The 22,691-nt window shown below is 36.6% G+C and overlaps 1 protein-coding gene across 3 annotated transcripts in view; it reads right to left on the bottom strand.

Moving 5' to 3' along the window:
- PIK3C2G (phosphatidylinositol-4-phosphate 3-kinase, catalytic subunit type 2 gamma) overlaps positions 1-22,691 on the bottom strand; it is a 382,509-nt gene that overhangs the window by 160,003 nt on the left and 199,815 nt on the right. For all 3 annotated transcript variants that reach the window (XM_011954723.1, XM_011954732.1, XM_011954742.1), the window contains 2 exons: positions 7,435-7,615; positions 4,370-4,477 (listed from right to left, as the gene is read on the bottom strand). In XM_011954723.1, the coding sequence (XP_011810113.1) occupies positions 4,370-4,477; positions 7,435-7,615 (289 nt within the window). The remainder of the gene's footprint in view (positions 1-4,369; positions 4,478-7,434; positions 7,616-22,691) is intronic.

Below are 22,691 nucleotides of genomic sequence, written 5' to 3'. Positions count from 1 at the left end.
AAGTGGAGCCTTTACTTTGAAACCAAGGGGCTAGCTTTTTCACAGATTACAAATCTTCAACTACGTCTTTTCCTCAATGAACAGTAGTGATATGTTTGAGGTTTAAATGAACTAAGCAGTGTATGAATATTGGCTTATGCTAGCTAGTCAGTAAATAAAAGTTAAAATTTTATTTTAAAAACTTTATTTCCTTTCCATTATGTCTACCTTGCAGAATACTTTAAGGAAAAATAGAGAGTTGAGAAAGATTTGGGTTCAAATCTAAGCTTTATAACTCATTTGCTGTAAAGTGGAGGTAGTAAGCTCTCCCTCATACTTCTTTGTGATAGATACATGAACTAATGGATATAAAATACCTTTTACAGTGCCTGACACTAATCAGTTACTTTGAAAAATCCTTACATTTTTCTTTATCTTTTAGCTAATGAACATTTTCTTGTTTTTATAAGTAACAGTACAACATAGATTTTGTCTTCTCATTTCCTGTAATTACACATTCCGTTTGCATTTTTGGCTTTGTGATGTTGACTACTTTTCACTCTACTTTCCTTGTTGCCTGTTTTCCTTTTATTTTTTTACAACTGAGCATTGAAAAGCTGTATGTCTTTAGACTATTAGAGAGTTCATGATGACATTGAAGACTTAATATAAAGAAAGGAAAAAGACTTGATGCTTTCGATTTTTCAACTTAGTAAAATATGACATCAATGTATGTTGAAAGATCAGCTTGAACAATGTTATCTGCAAGAAGTCTGAAATTAGTAGAAGCTGAGAGAAAATATCTATTTCTTAACTGACCTATCAACACAAATCTAACCCAATATCTTAACTAAACACAAACCCTTGCTTACTGAATCATAAGCAAGAGTTTAAGAGATTGAAAATAGATATTTCCTATTTTCAATTTGAAAATTCAAATTGATTCAGTAAGCAAGGGTTTGTTTAGTTAGAAATTGGGTTAGATTTGTGTTGATAGGTCAGTTAAGAAGTAGATATTTTATAGATAAATACAGATGTTTTATCTATAAATAAAAATAGATGTTTTATAGTTTTATGGGTGAGGATGCTTGTTAAGCAATAAAATTCTGTTGCAAAAGTCAGTTAATTAGGGATCACGTGACAATATATCATGGTATTGAATTCGCAAATTCTCTATTAGGCAAGAAATGAGTATAGATCAGTGGTTTTTAAATTCTGCTCATGGAATTTGCGGGGATCTCTTTGAGTTATCCCAAGTTCAGGGAGGCTAAAGGCAAGGCTTAGCCTATCTTTGTAACTATCACCCGGAGATATTCTGCTTTTATTGTTTCACATCTAGGTTTTTACATGCAGTAAATATTTGAGTAATTGTCAAAAATATGTATTCAACAACTAGTATGCACATTATATGCTAAAAAAAAGACACTGTATCTACCCTCACAAAGCCTATTAAATCTGGTTTTTTATATATGTATATATATGTGTATATATACACACACACACACATCAACCCTAACAGCTTTCAATCATTGCATTTATATATGTACATAAATGCACACACATTAAGTTGAAAATAATTCACAAGGCAGTTTATCACCATTGAATGAACTCACATTTTAAGAAAAAAATTTTCAGAGGTTAACTAGATCTTGAAGATTGTGAGGGACATAGATTAGCAAATAGGCAGAAACAAGGGTTTTCTAGATAGAAAAAGGCAAATGATAAGATATTAGATTAGAGTGATAGTTACAAAGCAGATTGGAATGCCCATAGACGTAAGAATTAGTCAGAGTCTTAGAGGAGGATTTTATGGAGATGGTATAATAAGATAGAAAAGCTGGATAGATAGAAAAGGAAGATATGATCTCTGTCCTTGAGAAGCACACATCAATGACAGAGATCTAAAAATTAGTTGAAAAAGAAACCAGTAAGTAAATGAAATATCTAGTCCTTGTTTTCCCTAAGTAGTGGGGAAGAATTGCATTCAGTTCTTCCCACTCTCCCACTTGGTCCATCCTTTAGTGATTTAAAAGAAAATAGGGAATGGCTCATTGTGATTAATGGTTTGTGGGTAGGGGTGGAAGGCAAAGGTTGAGAATTTGTCTTATAAAGACAGTTTAGCTCAGACCTGAGCCCCCTGCTTGTTGCCTTTGAGAGACACACTTTAAGAAACGAATTGAACCAGACCTGAGTGCTTCTCCCCAGTGTGGTTGACTGACAGTGACAGAAGCTGATTAAAGGCTTTCCCCTGCTCACTCCATTCATAGGGCTCCTTTCCAGTGTGAACTCTCTGGTGCACGATCACTTGTGAGCTATAATGGCTCACACACTCATATAACAGCTTTCACACTATCATTGCATTTATAAGATTTCTCCCCACAATGGGTTCTCTGATGTACCACAAGACTGGCACTATAACTGAATATCTTCTCATATCCATTATATTTGTAGGGTTTCTCAACAGTGTGAATTCTCTGGTGTATAATGAGGCATGAGTTTTGACTACAGATTTCCATGCTTATATTTATAGGGCTTTTGGCATGTGTGAACTCTGACACAGAATAAGACATTAACTCAGACCAAATGCCTTGTCACACTGCATTCAAAAGGTATGAATTTTGTCATAGTCAACAAATTAAGAGCTCTGATAGATGGTTTCTCCAAACTGCTTCCATTTAAATAAGTTTTTATATGATCCTCTGATGTCAAATAAGACATTTACTTTGAATGAAGGCCTTGACATATTCATCATGCTTATAAGGATTCTCCCCAGTGTGGATTCTCCAGTAGTTGATAAGGTTTCTGTTGAAACAGAGAGATTTTCCATACTCATTTCAACTGTAAGATTTCTCACTTCTTTGTTCAATGGGACTGGAGGATAGATTAAAATGTTTCCCAAGATGCTGCCACCTGACCATGTCTGTCCTGTTCATTGTCGTACCCATAGGTGCCCAACCCTGTGCCAGGCATAGCTAGTCAGAGCAAATGGAACCAGAGGGTGGCTCTACTTGGGAAAGTTTCTGCAGGAAGAGTACAGCTAACTGTAGGGTGCTGTAGGGAAGGAGTGTGGTCCCACCTGCATTACTAGGGGTGGTGACTCCTGGGCAGCTGACCCCTGGCCTAGCTGGTACACCTGCACATGCCAAACTTATATGTAACTTTAAGTGAAAAAAACAAAAAAACAAAAACACTCTTCTCCTTTAAAACAACAAGCCAATAAAGCAAAAGCAAAAACATACAAACAAATAAACAAACAAACAAACAAAAAACACAAGGACTCAGTGATCCCTGTTGTTCTTTCTACATTAAGGTACAGTGTCCTTGAAATGCTGAGTTCCTACATATGCTCAGCATTAGTCAAGAATGCCGCTGATGATGAAAAAGTTGGGCAATTTTTTGAAAATTAGTAACGATTTGGATTTCAGCCCAGACAGACATATCTCAGTTTAAGGAATTTGAAGCCTTATTTTGTTATGTTTCAAAATATATTTATGAAATGTATCAAAAAATTTGCAGCGAGTCTTACTTGTGGCAAAGTGATAAAGATGATGGTATCAAGTTTTTAGCAAAACATTTTACATTCACGGTAATAATGGTCTAATTTTTCATCTAATTATTGGGTTTGTTTTCTTGACTGTCTTATGACTTCAGTTAAGTAACATTTATTGTCCATGCATGATAGCTTAACCTCTTCACTTTTAAATCAAACATATTCACAATTTTCTCTGTTAGTGTTTTTGTACTCTTGGGCTTTTGAGAAGGAAGATAATAAAGCTTATCAGGAACAAGGGAGAAAGAATGATTCTAAGTCAGAGAAGGGTGACTGAAGAGGTACCATATGACAGAGGATTAGGAAGAGAAGGCTTAGGAAGTTGTGATTCTGACAATGTCAAGATGGGCTTTCCAGGCGTGAGTAAAATCACGGACTGTATGATACACTGACATATTAGAATCAATGAATTTTAAATTGAATCAAAATAGAAATGTTGTAGTTAATGATTAATGTTCATGTACTAGGTATGGTTATGCACATAGTCTAAATAAACCACGAAATTATACCCAGCCTGCATGGGGTCACCAAATCAATCATTTTTGATGAGTCAAGAAATTAACCCAGTGATATGTTCCTCTGTGTTCCTCTATTTTTTTTTTCACTGAACTGATGGATAGTTTGTTTCCAAATAAACAAACCATGTGATAAGGCCAATGTGATCCCAACTGGTCATAGTGTATCAAAGGGAAAACACAATGTAAATGGATTCAATTACTTTTTCCTTAAAATAACTGCAATGTCAGCTTATGAATTCTTTTTGCCATTTCAAACATATACAGTGAACTAAACTATACAAAACAGAAATATTCAATTGATCTGAGGAATAAGTTGACTTACATCATGATCAATCCCTTTTATACACAGGGCAGGGTTCAGAGGAAGATGACAAGTATTTACATCTTGAAAGAACTCTTCTAGTCTGCCAATTTCTTTCTTCAGTACCTCCTGTGAAAAATCATTAGAAAAAGGATTTAAGAAAATGTAAAGAACTTGACTTTTCCTTCAAGTTATAATTTTCTTCTATTGATTAAATGAATTCCTGAATTCAGGGTTGCACACTTGGATGACTTTGGGGTCAGGCAGGTGATGTATTCAGGCATGAGAAGACAGTGGGCTAAAGACAATAGGGCATGTTGGAGAAATGGGAAACTAAAGTATGCATGCCCTTTCTAAAGGACTTCAAATTCAACTAAAAATAAAAAACAGTCAAAGCACTGTACTGTTTAAACAAAACATAAAGGGTTGGACTTGACCTCCGTAGCCAACCCTGCTTTATGTAATTATTAACATGATCCTTTTCTGATAATTTTCTGAAATCTGAGTTTGTGACTCTCAAAATTACACTCAATAGTTAATAGTGCATTTTACAAAAAAATTACGTACAATAGTAACAACAATGACAAAAATCAATTGCGTAATGCTGTCAGAAATAATAATACGCAGGAACAAATAGTTTACTGGACGTCAATGAGTATATTTCTGATATTTCCTCCCTCCTACACTCCACTATACTCATGGCAGGTCAGATATCACAAAAAACACCGTTAAATTGTGCATCCTATGACAAAAGAGATAGGAAATAATAACAATTCATCACAAAACAAACAAAGCTTCTTTTAGTCCACTTTCACATATACACAATGGAGTACTATTCAACCATAAAAAAGAATGAGATCCTGTCATTTGCAACAACATGGATGGAACTGGAGGTCATTATGTTATGTGACATAAGCCAGACACAGGAAGACAAATATCACATGTCCTCACTTATCTGTGACAGTTTAAATTTAAAACAATTGAACTCATGGAGACAGAGAGTAGGAGGATGGTTACTAGAGGCTGAGAAGGGTCATCAGTGCAGCAGGAGGCAGGGGGAATAGTTAACGGATACAAAAAAGTAGTTAGAAAGAGTAAATTAGAAAGACTTACTATTTGCTAGCATGAGGTAACTATGGTAGAAAATTTCTTTTGTACATTTTAAAATTGAAAATTAAAAAAGAAACTTTTTGAGCCCAATGCAGAAGACAAGGATATCATATTAATAATGTTCACTCAACTCTCAAGAGTTTCTTAGCTTTTACTCCTGGCTTATTGGCAAATAATAGAATCCACAGCTCCCAGAATCCAGAAGAGCAAAGTGGAAAGACAAAAATTGCATTACAGCCCTCTGTATGTGGTTGTTCTTTGCCTCATCTATACTTGGGTTTGCCTGGTGGATATCATGGAGAGGAATCTATGCTCCCTTCATTTAAGTAAAATCTCCTCCCAGTTCATATAGCTATGCTTAATTAGCACTTTTTTAAGTAGAAAAATAGCTATTAGTAACTTAAATTGTGAGAAATTATTATTTCTTAAATTGTGAGAAATTATAAATGCCTCTCCCACCTCTTCCTTTTCCTCATCCTGTTTTCCTATGTAAAGAGATGTTATCACAAAAGCAGCCAGTCAAGGCAAGATAAATATATTTACCTGAGTGAATAATGTCAGTATCACTCTGGTACTTGAAGCAAATGATCAAAAAAAAGTGCCAGAATTATTTAACTATAATGTACATCTTAAACATGTGAGGGATTTTAAAACATAAGAGATAAAGACCAAACCTTCACACAAACTTCTGTGAATTTTAAATCAATTTATTTAACTTGCCATCAACTTTTTGTCTACCATTAGAAAATAATTAAAGAACTTACAGTAACATTTAAAAAATCATAGAACTTTTTTTTTTTTTTTGCATTGCTTATCTTGTTATATGCCTTAAGGTTCCACTGTGTACTGGAGTTTATATACCTCCCATTTAAGAATAAATTCCAAACTTTTGCTTTTTTATTTTCCATTTTCTCCCAGGAAGGTGAAGTAGCATAGTTTCTGGCACTTCTACTAAACGAAGAGACTTCCAGCAAGAAAAATCCTGGGCTGAGAAAGAATTCTGGGACATTTTGCCTACTACTATTTTTATATCATTTTGTTGAAAATTCTTGTTGATTTTAGATTATAAGTGGAGAGAAACTGAGTTCCTTTGAGGACAAACTCATGTTTTGGTCATCTTTCTATCCTTAACCCCTAGTCTATAGTAGGTAGTTAATTATTATTGAATAATATTCTTAATACAATGAATGAATGTCCACTCTCTCCCTGCATCTAGAATGTTGAACTTGAGAGAAACTACTTAATGGTGTATATCAGTATAGGGAACTAATGATGCAGATAATTTAAAAGAGCAAATATTCTTCCAAGAAAAATAATAGCCAGGTCCATTATTATAAACACAGAGAAGGAGGCACATATTTTGACTAGTATCCATAGATCTTAGTATAAAAAGTATTACTATTCTTAAGGCCATTGATTTATTTCATTTAATTCATCTTATTTGTTGCATGAAAAATGTTCTTTGCTGAGCAACAACAACAAAAGTGCCCTAAAACGTCTCCTCATCTATTTCTCCATGAGTCTGAATTGTGCTGCCATTTTGACGCGATTACTTTCTCAGGCTTGTTTAGTCAAACTGCCTATAAAGTTGGTCTTTTCTTTTCAGGTTCTGTTTGTGTGTCACATGGCTATTTAGGTCAAAAAACCATGTCCTGGTGATTGACATTATCATTAACTTAAGAACAGTAGGTGGGGAAAAAAAAACTTGACTAAAGTAATTGATTTAAGTATCTTACATCTAAGTGTAGTTAAGGAATTTGCTTTGTAAACAATGAAATTAAAACTTAATTTAAACCAAAGTTAAAAAAATTACTACCTGAAGATTAATATCTCAAAAAAACTTGACTAAAGTAATTGATTTAAGTATCTTATATCTAAGTGTAGTCAAGGAATTTGCTTTGTAAACAATGAAACTAAAACTTAATGTAAACCAAAGTTAAAAGAATTACTACCTGAAGATTAGTATTTCAACAAACCTGTCTTTGATGGTCATTGGCAGACTTGACTTTTTCCCCAATATCTCCCAGAATTTTGTTAAGTTTCTGCTCCTTGGAAAACTCATCACTCAAAGCTTTACCTGCACAGAATTGGAGAGCAGCTAGTAGCTTCTGATACCAGCTTTTAAAATAAGCTTCATTTTCTGCATCCTTTAGCAGCCTGAAGGAAAGAGAGAGAAGAAAATTCTTGTATCTAAAGCTGATTTTTTAACCACCTCCAGCCGGAACAATAAGTGCATTTCAAACTAATCTGTATTTGGTGGCTTTGGGCAGTTTCATAGCCTAGAATGGAGAAAATGTTGTTTATTCATTGACAGTCATCAAGTTCCATCTGATAGTTAATGAGATTCCAAGAGTGAAGAATCAATAAGAGATCTGCTTTTCTTCATTTCAGTTCACAACACATCTTTTCTCCTTTCAGTCCTCTTAATTCTAGTGTGTACTAGATCAGTTTAATACTTTTTTAAAGTATTTTTAAACTGATCTAGTACAGAAATATAACTCTATGACTATCCAACTGCTACATACATGATAAAAAGAATAGTTATTTTGCATAGACAAAATGAACAATTTTTTACCAAAAAAATTAAAGAAATAATATATTTTAGGGTTGGGGTTATAGGGATTGTCAGAATTGTTTAGGTAATTTGTACATATAATACTCTTATTCCTTATTCTATTGAAATGAACTTGTTCTCTTATGAGCAATGTGTTTGCTTCTCTCTGGTTCAAGGAGGAAAAACTCAGTTTGATTCCTTGCTCAAAATAAAACCAAGCAGGGGAGAGTCACATCCGAAAACTGAGCAGGGGAGAGTGACCACATCCTAAAAAACATAAAAGCTGAGTGAGAAAATTCGGTGTATTCAGTTGTGATTATTTTCCTTGGAGAATATACCTCATTCAAACCCTGCATCCCTGCCAAGATTACATGTTCTCCTGGTGAGATGTGGTTCAAGATCCATGACTTTTTACTCGACGTGTAAAGAGTTTGTTTTTGTACACTGCAGAATTGAAATCATAGAGTGCTGGAGATGAACACGAGAGGCCAATTATTCTATTCCTGTATTTTCGGGCACAGAAACTTTAAATGACGAGAAATTAACATGCCCCTTAATTTTAAACAACTATGGAAAAGGTTGAACTACGAAGTTTTGGTTGGAAGGTTACTCAGTTCTGTGTCAGTGACTTTCACTATAAGGAAGCAGTAAATCCTAAATATTGTAGTTTTTATCTATTGCCTCTGTCTATAAGATTGTAGAAAATAGCTGGCCACTCTTTTTTAAGGATTACAGAAATCCTTTTCAAAAGATGCCGTAACCTGGGAGAGGCAAGATTGCTGATGCCAAAAATGTTTAAAAATAAAAAGTTTAAGGTCAAGGGACTGAGAAGTATCAAGTAAGACTTGCTATTAAAAGACTGGGCTTTTAAGATGCAGGCAATGTGATTTTGCACAAACTGTGAAGTAAATCTTAAAATGCCAGAGACCTGTTTACCCTAATGTCTGCAATATCCAGCTGTGATTCAATTTGGTATTATTTTGTATACATACCTTAATGCTTTATAAAGTGTAAGTTATGACAACATTAAAATGAGGATGAATGCATAAAATCTAGATGATTAAAGAAGATTTTGACAGTATTAAGTGTGGTAGGCAGTAAGGAAGAGGGAAAGAAACATAACCCAGGTGACTGAGCAAATTTTTTATAGGATGTCACGGGGGTATTTAAGTGAAGTGAATTATAGTGGACTCGGAGATACAGAGATAGCAACCTCAGCTAGCACAGAATGGAGATTTTCTTGAAAATTAGAATTTTTCTACATTTCTTCATGCATGTAGTTGCTTCTGGTCACATGATGAGGGACTTGCTAGAGCCACAGGAAAAGTGCAAATAGTTCATATTCCATCAGTCTACCAGCAGGACAGAACAGAGTAATCACACCATCCCAGCCCTCTTTGCCTCATAAACTCCTTCAATCCAGGCCTTAATTTTAGTTTTCAACAGCAGGATATTGCCCATCTCAGGGACTGTCCTAGAATTTTACTCACTTGTGTATTTTCTGTGGGTCAAGAGGGGAAACAACATCCAGTAACAGAAAAGAATTGAGCTACACGATAGAGATGAGTGATTTCAGATCACTCCAGGGCCTCCCCTTCCCATTTCATCTTGTATATTTTGCTACTTTGGGCTGAGGTATGTGGCTCAGGAGACCGATTTTTAGTGAGCACAGGTGGATTCCAGAATATGAGTTGTTCAAGTGTATTTAGGACTCTGGGACAAATAAAGACTACAATTCAATACCTAAAATATAATTGTTAATTTTAAGATTTTAATAGTGTGGCTAAGAAATGAAAAGCATGCCTATTTAGCATTAGCAACTTTATTTTACCTCTCAGTGGCTAAGAGATTTATTTAGTATTTTCCTTAACTGAGGAACTTGATACGTTATACAATCCTTGCAACGATAATTTTTTCTGACTAGCCCATTTTTAGAATATTGATTTGCTCTTTCAGAAATAGCAGCACTAACTTGAATTTTGCATATAAAGAGCATTATATGGGGCAAGGCTGCAGATATGCACATTCCAATCAGTATTCTGTAATATATGTTTATCAATAAACTACTTCGTAACAACTCAAATATAAAACTATTCACAAAGGAAATGAGTTCAGAAAATGATTAAAACAATACCCTAGATGTTGTATATATTTTTAGAACACTTAAATTTATGACAGGAGCCCACAAGGCATGAAGCTGACTTGGTTTATACCCCTACCATAATTTATGAGGTTAATCATTCTGATAATTTCCAAAGCAGTCTCTTTGGAATGTTATATACTCATGATGTTCCCACTGTTCCCACACTGTGTGGTAGATTTCATTATTGTTCCCAGCTCCATGTTTTTCTCCTCTGTAGAAGATTATACATCTAGACTTTTTGTCATGTGACTTCCGGTACCTTCTTATCCCTTGTCAGGTTGGTCATGTGATTCACTTTGGTCAACAGAATGTGACTGGATGCAACCTATACTCATGACCACGGAGACACTTTACATGGGCTATTGTGATTTGGTCTGGCCTCCGGTTTGGTTTAATTTTGCTCCTACTTTCTTCCGGGAGAACAGCATGTCCCAGTAAGGGGCTGTTCCTTTAGTCCTGGAATGAGAAGACAATGTGGAGCCAAGCTGAGCATTGATGCACAGAGTCAGGTGGAGCCAAGCAGGACGACAACAAGTCTGCAGCCTGAGTCCTACATGAATGAGAAATAAACTTTGTTGCCATGAGCCACTGAAACTGTGGGGCTGTTTGTTGCTATGGTAAAAACTAATGAATATGCCAACTTTCTTTGTCTTTCTTTTCTTTTTCCACTTGTTTGTTTGAGTTGCCTTTAGAATGGAAAGCACATTTTTTAAACATTCTCGGGGGGTATCCCTGAGGATATTTTGGGGCAAATCTAATTACTGAAAATAAACAAAAGTCATCTGGAGCCAAGTCTGGTAAATTAGATGAATAGTCAATTTGAGTACAATATTTCAGATCAAAAAACTGTAAAAGTAATTAACATGTCTTTTTTCATGGATCATAAAAAGTCCCAAAAGGTATTCCAAAAATGATTTGATCCAGCTTATTTGGACATGTATATTCTGTGACATTGCTAAAATTTTATTGTTATTTTATTACTACTAACATACTTCTTGACTCATTTAAAAGTGTGAATAGGCCTATGTACCATCTGTTGCTTTGTCTAGCCAAATGTCTGAGTATCTGATAGGAGATGCTCTCTGAGTGAAAATGTTGTAGTAATAAGGGGCAAACACAAACTTTTTTAGGGCTTACATAACACAGGGCGAAACAAAGGGTCTGATGGCTAAGGACAGTGAAGGAGACGGTACATGTGGCTGTTCTTGGGAACTAAAAACTTCACCTCTACCCTAATGGTAATATCTGAGGACTGAAATGGCTGAAAAGGGGCCAATGGCTTTGGATGAGGAAGCATCTGTGTTAGCATATTGAGTGTTACTTTCCCTTGTTGCTCTGGAGTTGGCTACCAAGACCTAAGAGTGAAGAGATAATAGTTACCCTATATTTCAAAAGGTTGGCAAAAATTGACAACAAGGAGACAAAAACAAGTAAACGAAAAACCAATTGGGGGTCAAATAACTCTTCAAGGCTTATTAGGAAATGGATAAAATGGCTATGGTACAACAAGCATTATCTCCTCCATATATTTACAGGTGGGCGTGTTTGAGAGTCATGAATCATTAGCCCAGTGAGGAATAGAGTGAGTCCACAATGTCCACTTAACCTTTCCAAGTCCAGTGGGGAAGGAAGCTCAAATTGAGCCATTTATAGTGATTTGAGTGTATGCAGTAAGAGACTGTTACCCCAGTTTAGACTTCTGCTCTGAAAGAGAGTTTGTTGATTTTCCCTAGGCTTCTGTGAACATGAAGAAAAAGCAAGACCAGGATGGAGAAAAGGCGTGGCAAAGGAGCAACCTGCATTCCTGCACCCCTGCAGTTTGACAAAACAGGGGTTTGTGGGGTGGATGTTACTCAAGGTTTAAATAAACTCATAAAAGGTAATTATATGTGATCCACTCTTTGTATAGGTAGAGGGTGAGCCAGAGCTAAATCTCCTGGTGGGGAGGTTCTCCAAAGCTTCCCAAAGAACTCACCCGTGGTAACCCCAAGGTAGCCAGCTTTGACCGTGAAGCCACAGGGGGCCTTGGTGGAGGATCTGAGCTCACAGACAGGGGACTGCAATCGCTTGCCCTATCAAGTGTGAGGGTCACTTTTCTCTTTCTCTTTTCCTCCCACTCATAGCTAAGAAAAGGTACAGCCAAAAGAGAAAGAGAAGAAGAGTGAAATAATAGATCATATCTTCTATTCCTAAGCTAGATCTTGGCTAGTATTGGAGTCTAGGGGTGCGAGGCTGGGAGGTGGATGGGGTGGGTGAGGTATCTGTCAAGTTAGAGGAGAAAATGAAGTTTTAAATTGGACAAGATGGGTTGAAGTTTTTGGTCTAAGAGTATATACAAGGAAACTATAGAATCTAGCCTGGTTTTAATTAGGGAATGTGAAAGGGAAAAGGTAGTATTTTTAAAATCGTTAAAAGTTTTGAGACCTACTGTACTCAGTTTAATAAAAACTAGCTGAGACCGTTAAAAACCTAAGAGTCAGAAAGAAGTGCAGCTTCAGGAAATGTCCTGATTGCATTTCAGGCAAGAAAACCCTAAGATGCAGAATAAGGGGGATCTTATTCTGGGGCAGTAGGATTTTGGGGAACCTTGACCCGAAACTCTTTAGAATAAGGCTGAGATCATTCTCTTTGCCTCTCTTTATTCCCTCGCCACCACTTACTGCTCCGGATCAGGGCTTGTTTGGTTTGGTTTCATTTGTGGATGAGCATGGCTAAGCAATGAATTGCATTAAAAAAAAACAAAAACAAAAAAACTTGTGTCTTTAGCAATAGGTTATTAACACTGCATATATATGAGTATATAGGCATATATTTATATCATAATTAGTTGTTTGTCATGATATTTAAGTAAAATCCTTAACAGTTATGGTCAGTCACATATTTAATGATAAGCTTAAAATTAGTCATAGATGGTATCTGTTTGTGCAAACACCTACAATGAAGAGTACTGTTACACAGCAGTGTTGCATTCAGGGTCAGCTGGTAGCTATGTAGGAAAAAAACTATGTTGAGCAGGTAAGTTTCCCTGTAGTTTCCTGCACCTGTAATAGGAAATCAGAGCTCCTTGCATTCATCTCGCAGAAAAACATGGTCAACCAGGAGCCTGATGCAGGATAGGCGAGCCCCCAAATTGGGGTTTAATCTGGCAGGGATCTTGGCTTCACGCAGGGAAGAAGTCAGGCCAGGTGCAGTGGCTCATGCCTGTAAACCCAGCACTTTGGGAGGCTGAGGTGGGCTGATCATGAGCTCAAGAGATCAAGACCATCCTGGCCAACATGGTGAAACCCTGTCTCTATTAAAAACACATAAAAAATTAGCTGGATGTGGTGACGGGTGCCTGTAGTCCAAGCTACTCAGGAGGCTGAGGCAGGAGAATTGCTTGAGCTTGGGAGACAGAGGTTGCAGTGAGCCGAGATTGTGCCACTGCACTCCAGTCTGGTGATAGAGTAAGACTCCGTCTCAAAAAAAAAAAAAAAAATTCAAGGGTGACCCAGAGATGTTAGCAACTTTTATTGAAGCAGCAATGTAGAGCAACAGCAGAGGTATTGCTCCTTGCAGAGCAGGGCTACTCGTAGGCAGTGAGCCCAGAGTAGCAGCTCAGAGGCAGTTTTGCAGTCGTATTTATATCCACTTTTAATTATACGCAAATTAAGGGGTGAATTTTGCAAATTTTTAGAAGTGGTATGGTCACTTTCAGGCCATTGAGTTGTTGCCATGGAAAGGAACAGTAACATTTGGGTGTTGTCATGGCAATGGCAAATTGACATGGCACACACAATTACAGAAAGCTTCTTCTGCCCCATTCTTGTTTTAGCTAGTCCTCAACTTGGTCCAACGTCTGAGCCCCACCGCTGGAGTTAAGTCTTGCCTCCTACCTCAAGCCTACATGTAAATACATAAAACTCCTTCCAGCCTACTCATATGTTAACATGTAACATGTGGTCACATGTTCCAGCCTACTCACGTTAACATGTGACATGTTCACATGTTAAATTTATCAAATAATGCGGTTTAAGAGAAGGGACTGTCCTCTTTGCATTACAAAATACACTTACTGCTTTAGTGTAAAGTTATTTTATTTATCATTTTTCTAAATTAAGCACTCTGCTGTGAATAGCTTACTAGTAACCCCCTCTCCCTCTACCACTACCCTGCATATATGCTTGTTAATTATATAAACAGAAGAAACAGGTGGAATTTTAGCCCTGGGCACACTTTGGAAGACACAGCTATCTATGAGGCCCGTCTATATCCCACCTCCATTTTTGTTCATTCTGGTTTTCTCCTTTCCTGATCCCCAAGAAAGCCTTAGCTCCAGCCACTTTTCCTTTGTCAAAATCTTCACCTTGTTCTGCTCTCTTCTGTGGCATCCTGAGCTTCCAAATAGTCCTTGTCCTTCCCACTCCAGCTGAACACATTCCCTGAGTGTAATTTTACTCATATTCTCAGTGGAAGAATATTACAAGAGCATGGAGCTGAACAATACTTTGAGGTAATTTCTCCCACCCTTACATTTATTAGGTGAGGACACTGAGTGATAGAGAAACTTGGCCAAAGACCTATGACAAGAGCCCAGCGTTCTGGACAACTCAGGGCTCCTTGCAAAGCACCATATTCTGTGTTCTAAAATCCATTGAAACATGATTTGAAAGACTGTTTTCTACTTTCACCAACTCTGGCAAGAACCTGCGTGCTTTGGTTCTTCACCTTCCTCCTCTGTCAAATGTTGGCATTGGTGAGGTTTAGTAAGCTGCCTTCCAGTTCCCGGGCTCTGCAATTTTATTCTTTTATGAAATTATCAAGCATTTACTCTGTGCCAGGTGTTTCCGAGCATGTTGCATAGCTGTTTTAGTCACTCCTTACCTCAGCTCCAGGTCATCTGATTTCTTCCTTCTCACAGATGAGGATATAGTGATTCATGGAGGTGGAGTAAATTTCCCAAAGTCATCCACCCAGTGGAATGGGGATTCGGATCCAAGCATGTCTGACTCCCCAGCCCTTGCTCTTCAGCCTTGTGCTGTGCCACCTCCTGATGTCTTAACATGGATACCAGCTGAGAGGTTAGCCCGAGACTCATGCAATCTAGGAATTATCTTCTGCCACCTTCCTGCCCTGTTTTTCTTTCATCTTTTTCTCTTACTTCCTGGTTCCTAACACTCTGAAGTCTCATGTTCTCCAGGTTGCCTTCTTTCTTTCCAAAGGCTTCATTCCAACTTTATGTGTATGTATATGTGTGTGTGTGTATTTTATACATACACTGATATATTTATATATGTATATGTGTGTCTGTATATGTATATTTTATATATATATATATATATATTTTTTTTTTTTTTTGAGACAGGATCTCATTCTGTTACCCAGACTGGAGTGCACTGGTGTGATCATGGCTAACTGCAGCCTTTACTTCACAGGCTCAACTGAACCTCCTACCTCAACCTCCTGAGTAACTGGGACCACAGGCATGCACCACCGTGTCTGGCTAATTTTTAAATTTTTTGTAGAGGTAGGGTCTCCCTATGTTGCCCAGGCTGGTGTGGAACTCTTGGGCTCAAACGATCTGGCCTTGGCCTCCCAAAGTGTTAGGATTTCAGGCATGAGCCACCATGCCCAGCCTTAAATATAACTTTGTGTGAAATACTGATAAGCAGGGATACTTTTCTCTCCCTTACACAGCCTACAAAAATAATAGAATTGTGGAATCTGTTCTGATGATGCAAATCATACACCTGACTCACTTCTCCTCCACCCCTTCCTCACTTGAGAAAGTGGGACCAACATCACAGTTTCAAAGGGTCTGGCTTCCTTGGTTTATTTAGACAAATGGCAGTGGGTGGCATTGGGAGAGTAGATGGGAGAAGAGGCCGCATTGAAAGTAACACCCTGATTGCATTTGGGAACCTAAGAATCCTGATGAACTGTGCACATTCAACAGTATGTGCTTGAACTACCCATTTTAATTGGGCCTGGGGTTCAAAATAACTCAAAATGTAGCAGAAAAGAAATGGGAAGTCTCTAACATCAGCACATGTGCCGTAATAAAATACATTTTGCTGGACATATAATTAATGCTGGAATCCATGCTCATGGAATTTTAAGTTAGTTCAATAGGTGTCTACACTTTTCCTTACTCTTTGAAAATGTGGTTCTGAACTCAGTGCCCAACTCAGTCCTTTTTTAAATAAAATTCTATTTTTTCTTCTAAATACCTGTATAGTTACTTTAAAGGCAATGTAAGCATCTTTTTCATAAAGTTTCCTTAACAAAATTTCTTTTAACAGCAAGGCAATTCCTTTGCTATATGTATGTTTCATAAGAATAGCAAACTAATAATAAAATTCTCCTTTACGCCTGAGCCTTTTGTTCTTGCACAGCCCTCTGGTGAAAGCTGGATAATCATCACATTGTGCAGTGAACAATTCATGTGTTTGAACACAGCCGGAGAGGCAGGTTTATAGGTGCAAGCCGAAGCTGGCTTTGAAATACCTAGTTTTCCTGGAACCTCAGCTTCAAATCACAGCTGGGGCAGGTGCTTCTCCCTTCATTCTTCAGAGTTACAAACAGTGAGGCTCATTCTGTAAAGGTATTAAAGGTTCCCTGGGACATTATCCATAAGATCTGGAGTTGTGTTTGATGTCCTGAGAAAATGTCTCCAACATTCTCGTTCATTGTCATGAGAGAACTTGTTCCCTGAAGTTGGCTGGCACCATTTAATCCCATTCATTTTGGAAACTCAGTAAGAAATTAGTGTTGTTCTATGAGGCCTCTACAACCTACTTGACTAATTTTCTGTTGAATTATGTTGTGTAATTTACTTATCCTTGTGCTAATTTTCTGTTGACTTGTGTTATGCTGTTTTTGCTATTGTTCAGGTTGTACCTTATAGGCAGGGATACTTGTCCTGTCCACTCTATCACTTCATTTCAAATGCTCTCTCTGTAACTGCACAAGCAATTTAACAGTTCCAACCCCAGCCTTTCCATTTGTAAAATGTGATAATCATGTCTGTCCTGTCATTTAATCAATGCTTTTGTTTTGGACTCAATTATGTCCTCTCCCAAAACTCATATGCCAAAGCCCTAACTCCCAAGGTGACTGAATGTAGAGACAGGGCCTTTAAGAAGGTAATTAAGGTTAAATGAGGTCATAAGATTGGGGACCTAATCCCATAGGGCTGGCGTCCTCATGAGCACTGGGAGAGAGCAGGAGAGCACATGCGCACAGAGAAAGGCCATGTGAGGACGCAAGGAGAAGGTGTCTGTCTACAAGCCAGGAAAGAGAGGCCTCACCAGAAAGCAAGCTTGCTGGCACCTTGATCTTGAAATTCCAGCTTCCAGAACTGTGAGAAAATACATTTCTGTTGTTTCAGTCACCCAATCTGTGGTATTCTAGGAAATCCTAGCAGACTGATACAGTTTCCAACTTAGAACTCTCTTTTTTTTTTTTCAATCCAGGCTATGTTAATCTATTTATAAAATAGCACACTTAAATTTTCCTAAGGCATTTTAACCTTAACATGTCTGATTTCATCATCATTCTCCCCAATACCTGCTTCTTGACTTGAATTACTTATCTCCATGAATAAGATGGCTAGCCTTCCATCACCCTAACTAAAAATGAGGCCATTATTATCCTTGGCACTTCTCTCACCTTCATCCCCAACATCAAGTTGTCTACCATGTCCTATTATGTTTACGTTCAAAATAGCTCTCAAATCGAGTTTCTTCTTTCTGTCCTTGCTGACAGAGTTTAACTGAGGCCTTCATTTCTGGTACTCAGTTTTCCCGTTACCTGTGAATTTTTTCCCACCCTCCCTTCCTTTTTTACTTAGTCTAATGAAATCTAATTCTAGGGATTAAAATAACCTAGCCTTCGGGATAAAATAGAAAATCCTTAGTATAACTAAGAGAGCACTTCATGATTTGTCTCTCTCGGGTCTTTAAGTCTTGTCTCTTATTTCCAATCATGTTCTTCCACCCAAAACATAAAGTACTACCTTTAGTAACTTGAATCTTCTCAACTTTCTCAAACTATAACGCTTTTGCTTTCCCCCATCCTCTGTGTCTGAAATGATGCGTCCATACAACATCTGTGTATCTTTTAATGTTCAACTTAGCACATTTTCTAAAAAAAGCTTCCTTAGATTTCAGGCTTGGGCAGGTATGCATTATCCACCCCTGTAAGGGTGAAGTACTTTCCTCTATTCATTGTTCTTATTAACAGTTATTTTGTGTTTTTTAAAACTTGTGTTTTAATTTTTTTAAAATGTCTTTCTCCTACTAGACTTTAAATTCTTTCAGGACAGGGCTGTAGCTTTACACTCTTGTGGCTCAATAGTTTCTCCTTGTAACAGAGTAGGCAGTTAATATTTCTTGAATAAATGAATTAAATACTACTAAATAAATAAATCCCGTCTTCCTAAAATTTCTTTTATTTATTGATTAAAATTTTGGAATATGAGTCCCAACTAACCAAGTAATAGCTTGGGAATTATAGAATCCTAAGAAATTACATTTTCACATGCTATTTCCTTTAATCTCTGAAGAGTTTGCATATTATACATACATGCATATACTTAAAATCTATTTACTAATGTAGACGTTAATTACAAACTGATTAAAATTAATTTATATTTGAGAATTTTGAAAGACTCCAAGAGAATACTAGAGTTTCTCTATCATATCGTTATTTGAGGATTCAGATCAAGGGGAAAAATTTGGTGGAATTATTACTGTTTAAAAATAATTGCATAACTAAGTTAACTTAGTTGTTGAACCCCCATCATTGGTAAAGTTGCATTAGCTAAGAATCATCCCACAAAGTACTTTTCTATCGGATAAGCCATGTCATTTTAGAACTGGACATTTTTCTTCTCAGGGGGAATAAATTATAAATGTAAGAAAAAAATGCTGTGTTTGTGTGTATGTCTGCGTATGTGTGTGTATGTCTGTGTTTGTGTGTGTGTCTGTGTGTGTGTGTGTTGGGGTGGGGGGGTGAGATTGAGAGAGAGATTCTATTTAGTTAAGTAATTCAAGCATTTATCTGTAAAGAATTTTCAAAAGCCTGTTGTAAGAAGTTTAGATTGGCTGCTACTAACGATGTTGGTGCAAAAAAAGTCAGACTCTAAAACCCAGTCTTATTTAAGATATAAGCAATTATAGCAATAACCCAAAAAGGTGGCAATATCTACCAAAGTTAAAATAGCCTATAACAATCTATGGTTGGCTTTTATTCCTATTGTTATTTTCATTTTTGCTCCTCTTTAGAAAAAAGTCTTTTCACATTGGACCATTAGGTTCTTGTGTTCTTATGAGATTCTCCCTTCATATTATCCTTTAAGAAAAGTTTCAAGAGTTTTGCCTTAATGAGACTCCTCTTTGTCTCTGAAATCATCAGTAGAGGTTGGATGATCGTGCTTAAAGGGCAGATAACTGAAATTGCTTTGTAATTAACTGGTTAGCAATTTTCTTTGTTTCTGACCAGAAAAAAAGAACAAGTATTTACTGTTCACATTTCTTAGAAAATGGCATTAACTCAACCAGAATTTAAAAATCATTCATTTGAATTATGAATCAAATATTTACATGCTCTATCTTTAGAAGGATTCTAATACTGTTCCTAAAATAGTATTTTCCTCTATGTTGGACAAATTCGATAATGCTTAACTCATCTTCTTATTTTTATGCTTTACTTTTTTTCTTGTTTTCTTGATTTCAATTAGCAACAGAAGAAATTAATTGGCTTATTGTAGTGCTTTTCTAATTACTTTGTAATGATTTTTTATTTTCACAAATTGAGAAAGTAGAGTAATGAGATGGTACATTTTTGATGAATTTCGCTTGTTTTCTTTCCCAAGAATTCTGGAAAGGTATAAATAGACAGGGAATTCAGCAAGAGAAAGTCTCTTGTTTTTACATGGTAAATTCTGTTTCAGGACGTCTCATTACCAGTTCTGTTTCTCTTTCTTGGACTGGTAATGCCTGTGTCGATTAAAAAATTCTAGTATCAGTTTTAAGGCCTTGAAATATAGGCAAAGAACAGGCTAAGGAGTTGGCTATATCTGAGTTGGAAACATGGTTAGACTATTTAAAGGCTGTGTGACTTTTGCTCTCTGACTTAACTTCTCTGAGTCTCAATAGTACCTAATGATACTCAATTGACAAGGTTGCTGTGATAATTAAATGATGTAATTTAGAACAGTACCTAACGAATGTGTGATATTAATATCTGCTCAGTGATAATAGTTGTTGTTCCTGGTATTCACAAAAATAGGCAGTTTGAATACTAGCTCAGATTGTTCCAGATTTCATAAATATTTTTGGTGTGTGACTCATTTTACCAAAAATGTTTTGCCAAATATTTTTGAAATATATTTGGCAAATATGAAACCCAATGAAAAACTTCAACTTTCCTCAATCCAAATACCTGCTAAATTAAAAGTATTACTTATTTTATACTATTTAGCCCACATGCTCAGTTTGACAAAAACAATTAAGAAAAATGGGAGAGCACTTTCTCAATTGTTTAAGACAAAACTGGTTTCAAGGATATTCAAGTCCTGTACCTTCAGTTGGTTTCATGTCATTGTCAAAAGCATCAGTGAAACAACTACTGTAATAAAAATTAGAATAAATGTATAATAATCATAACAATAGCAGTAATTGAAGTCAAGTCACCACTGTAAGAACAGAAATAGGATGAATTCAGCAGGCACTCTACTGCAAGGTTACTCTTACTAAGATCAAAGATAGCTGAGTATTTTTCTTAGTTTCTCAACAAGTACCGAATAGCTGCTCTAGATACATTATTTCTACTTGATCCTTATCACTGGGGTGGTTGTTTCAATATTTGATCTGAATTGGGCAAGCAGGCAAAGAAGTAGCAGACCTGAGCACCAGCCAGAAATCAATAATGGGTACTTTGGTACCGTATAAAAGGTCCACAGACTGGTCCAGATACACAGGGCATTTTTGTCTTTTGATAAGACACATGTGCTATCAATTCTAGGTTAAAGTTTGTGCAGTATCAGAGAGGATAATTATTTCTTGCAGTGTTTTTCCAAGCATGTGAAATGAAACAACAACAATAACAAAAACCAACCTACGAACATCATCTGTATATCAGACCTGGACTCTGGACAGATTTATGGAAATAATCTAGTTTAGAAGTTTCTTTAAAACATCGTAAAAGCAGTACACATTTTTAAAGCAAAATCTTACTTAGAACCATCTTCCTTCCTTAACATGCACCCACAGGAAGAAATCAGGTAAAAAATGATTTGCCCTACTGAGAGGGCAGTAGGCAGCCTGGACTGCTGCTTGTTTTAGTTTCCCCTTTCACACTCTGAGAGAACTCTAAAGAACCTTGTGATTTGGAGAAACACATTTTTAAAAAACATTGAAATAGGCTGCGTGCGATGGCTCATGCCTGTAATCCTAGTACTTTTGGAGGGTGAGGCGGGTGGGTCACCAGAGGTCGGGAGTTTGTGACCAGCCTGGCCCACATGGTACTTGGGAAGCTGAGGTGGGAGAATCGCTTGAACCTAGGAGGTGGAGGTTGCGGTGAGCCGAGATCACGCCACTATACTCCAGCCTGGGTGACAGAGTGAGACTCTGTCTCCAAATAATAATAATAATGATAATAATAAATTGGAATACATAGACTTTTCTAATTTTAGAGGGGCAACAATTGAAGCCAAGAGAGAAAAAATTATTTGCTCTAGTTCAGGCAAGTATTTTATGTATTTATTCAATGAATGTGTATAATACTAAATGCCTACACAAACCCTGATGATACAGGGAAGTGACTAAGATTCTGCTAATCATGAGGGTGATCGTGACGACCAGAGCTCATGTGGTCACAGAGCTTACATTATAGTTGGGAGTAGTGAGTGGGAGACAGCAAACATACAAAAATAATAGGCAGACAAGTTAAAAATGTGATATTACATGATTGGGACAGGACCTTTAGGGAGCTCATAAGTACAGACAGTTAAAGAATGTCTTTGGACACAAATCCAGAGTCCAGAAAATACTAATAAAATATTTATAGATGTTTTCTTTCTAAGATGTGATGATTTTAAGATAAAGATATGTTAAGCAAAAGTGAAAGAATTATAAATGTATCATTATAATCACTTCTTGAATTAATTGAATTGCTGCTTAATCTGTTTCTTCTTTTCGTAATTTTATATATTTGAACATATTTTTGAATCAAGAAAAGCAGAAAGTCCTTTCAAATTTGAAGATACAAAGAAATCGAATTTAGTTTCTATTTTGGACAAATTAGGTGACTGAGAAAGTTCAGTGTAGTAGTTTAAAATAATAGAACCAAATTTCTTACAGCCTACTAAGAGTAGTCCATTCTGATTTTTTATTTTTATTTTTATTTTTTGCATTCTCTTCTTTTATTATTACTATTATTATACTTTAAGTTCTAGGGTACATGTGCATAACGTGCAGGTGTGTTATGTATGTATACTTGTGCCATGTTGCTGTGCTGCACCCATCAACTCGTCAGCACCCATCAACTCGTCA

Source organism: Colobus angolensis, unplaced genomic scaffold (genome assembly GCF_000951035.1).
Source record: "Colobus angolensis palliatus isolate OR3802 unplaced genomic scaffold, Cang.pa_1.0 Scaffold11, whole genome shotgun sequence".
Taxonomy (NCBI): Eukaryota; Metazoa; Chordata; class Mammalia; order Primates; family Cercopithecidae; genus Colobus; species Colobus angolensis.
Note: the sequence above shows the minus strand (reverse complement) of the source record. Positions and strands in the feature narration are given on the sequence as shown.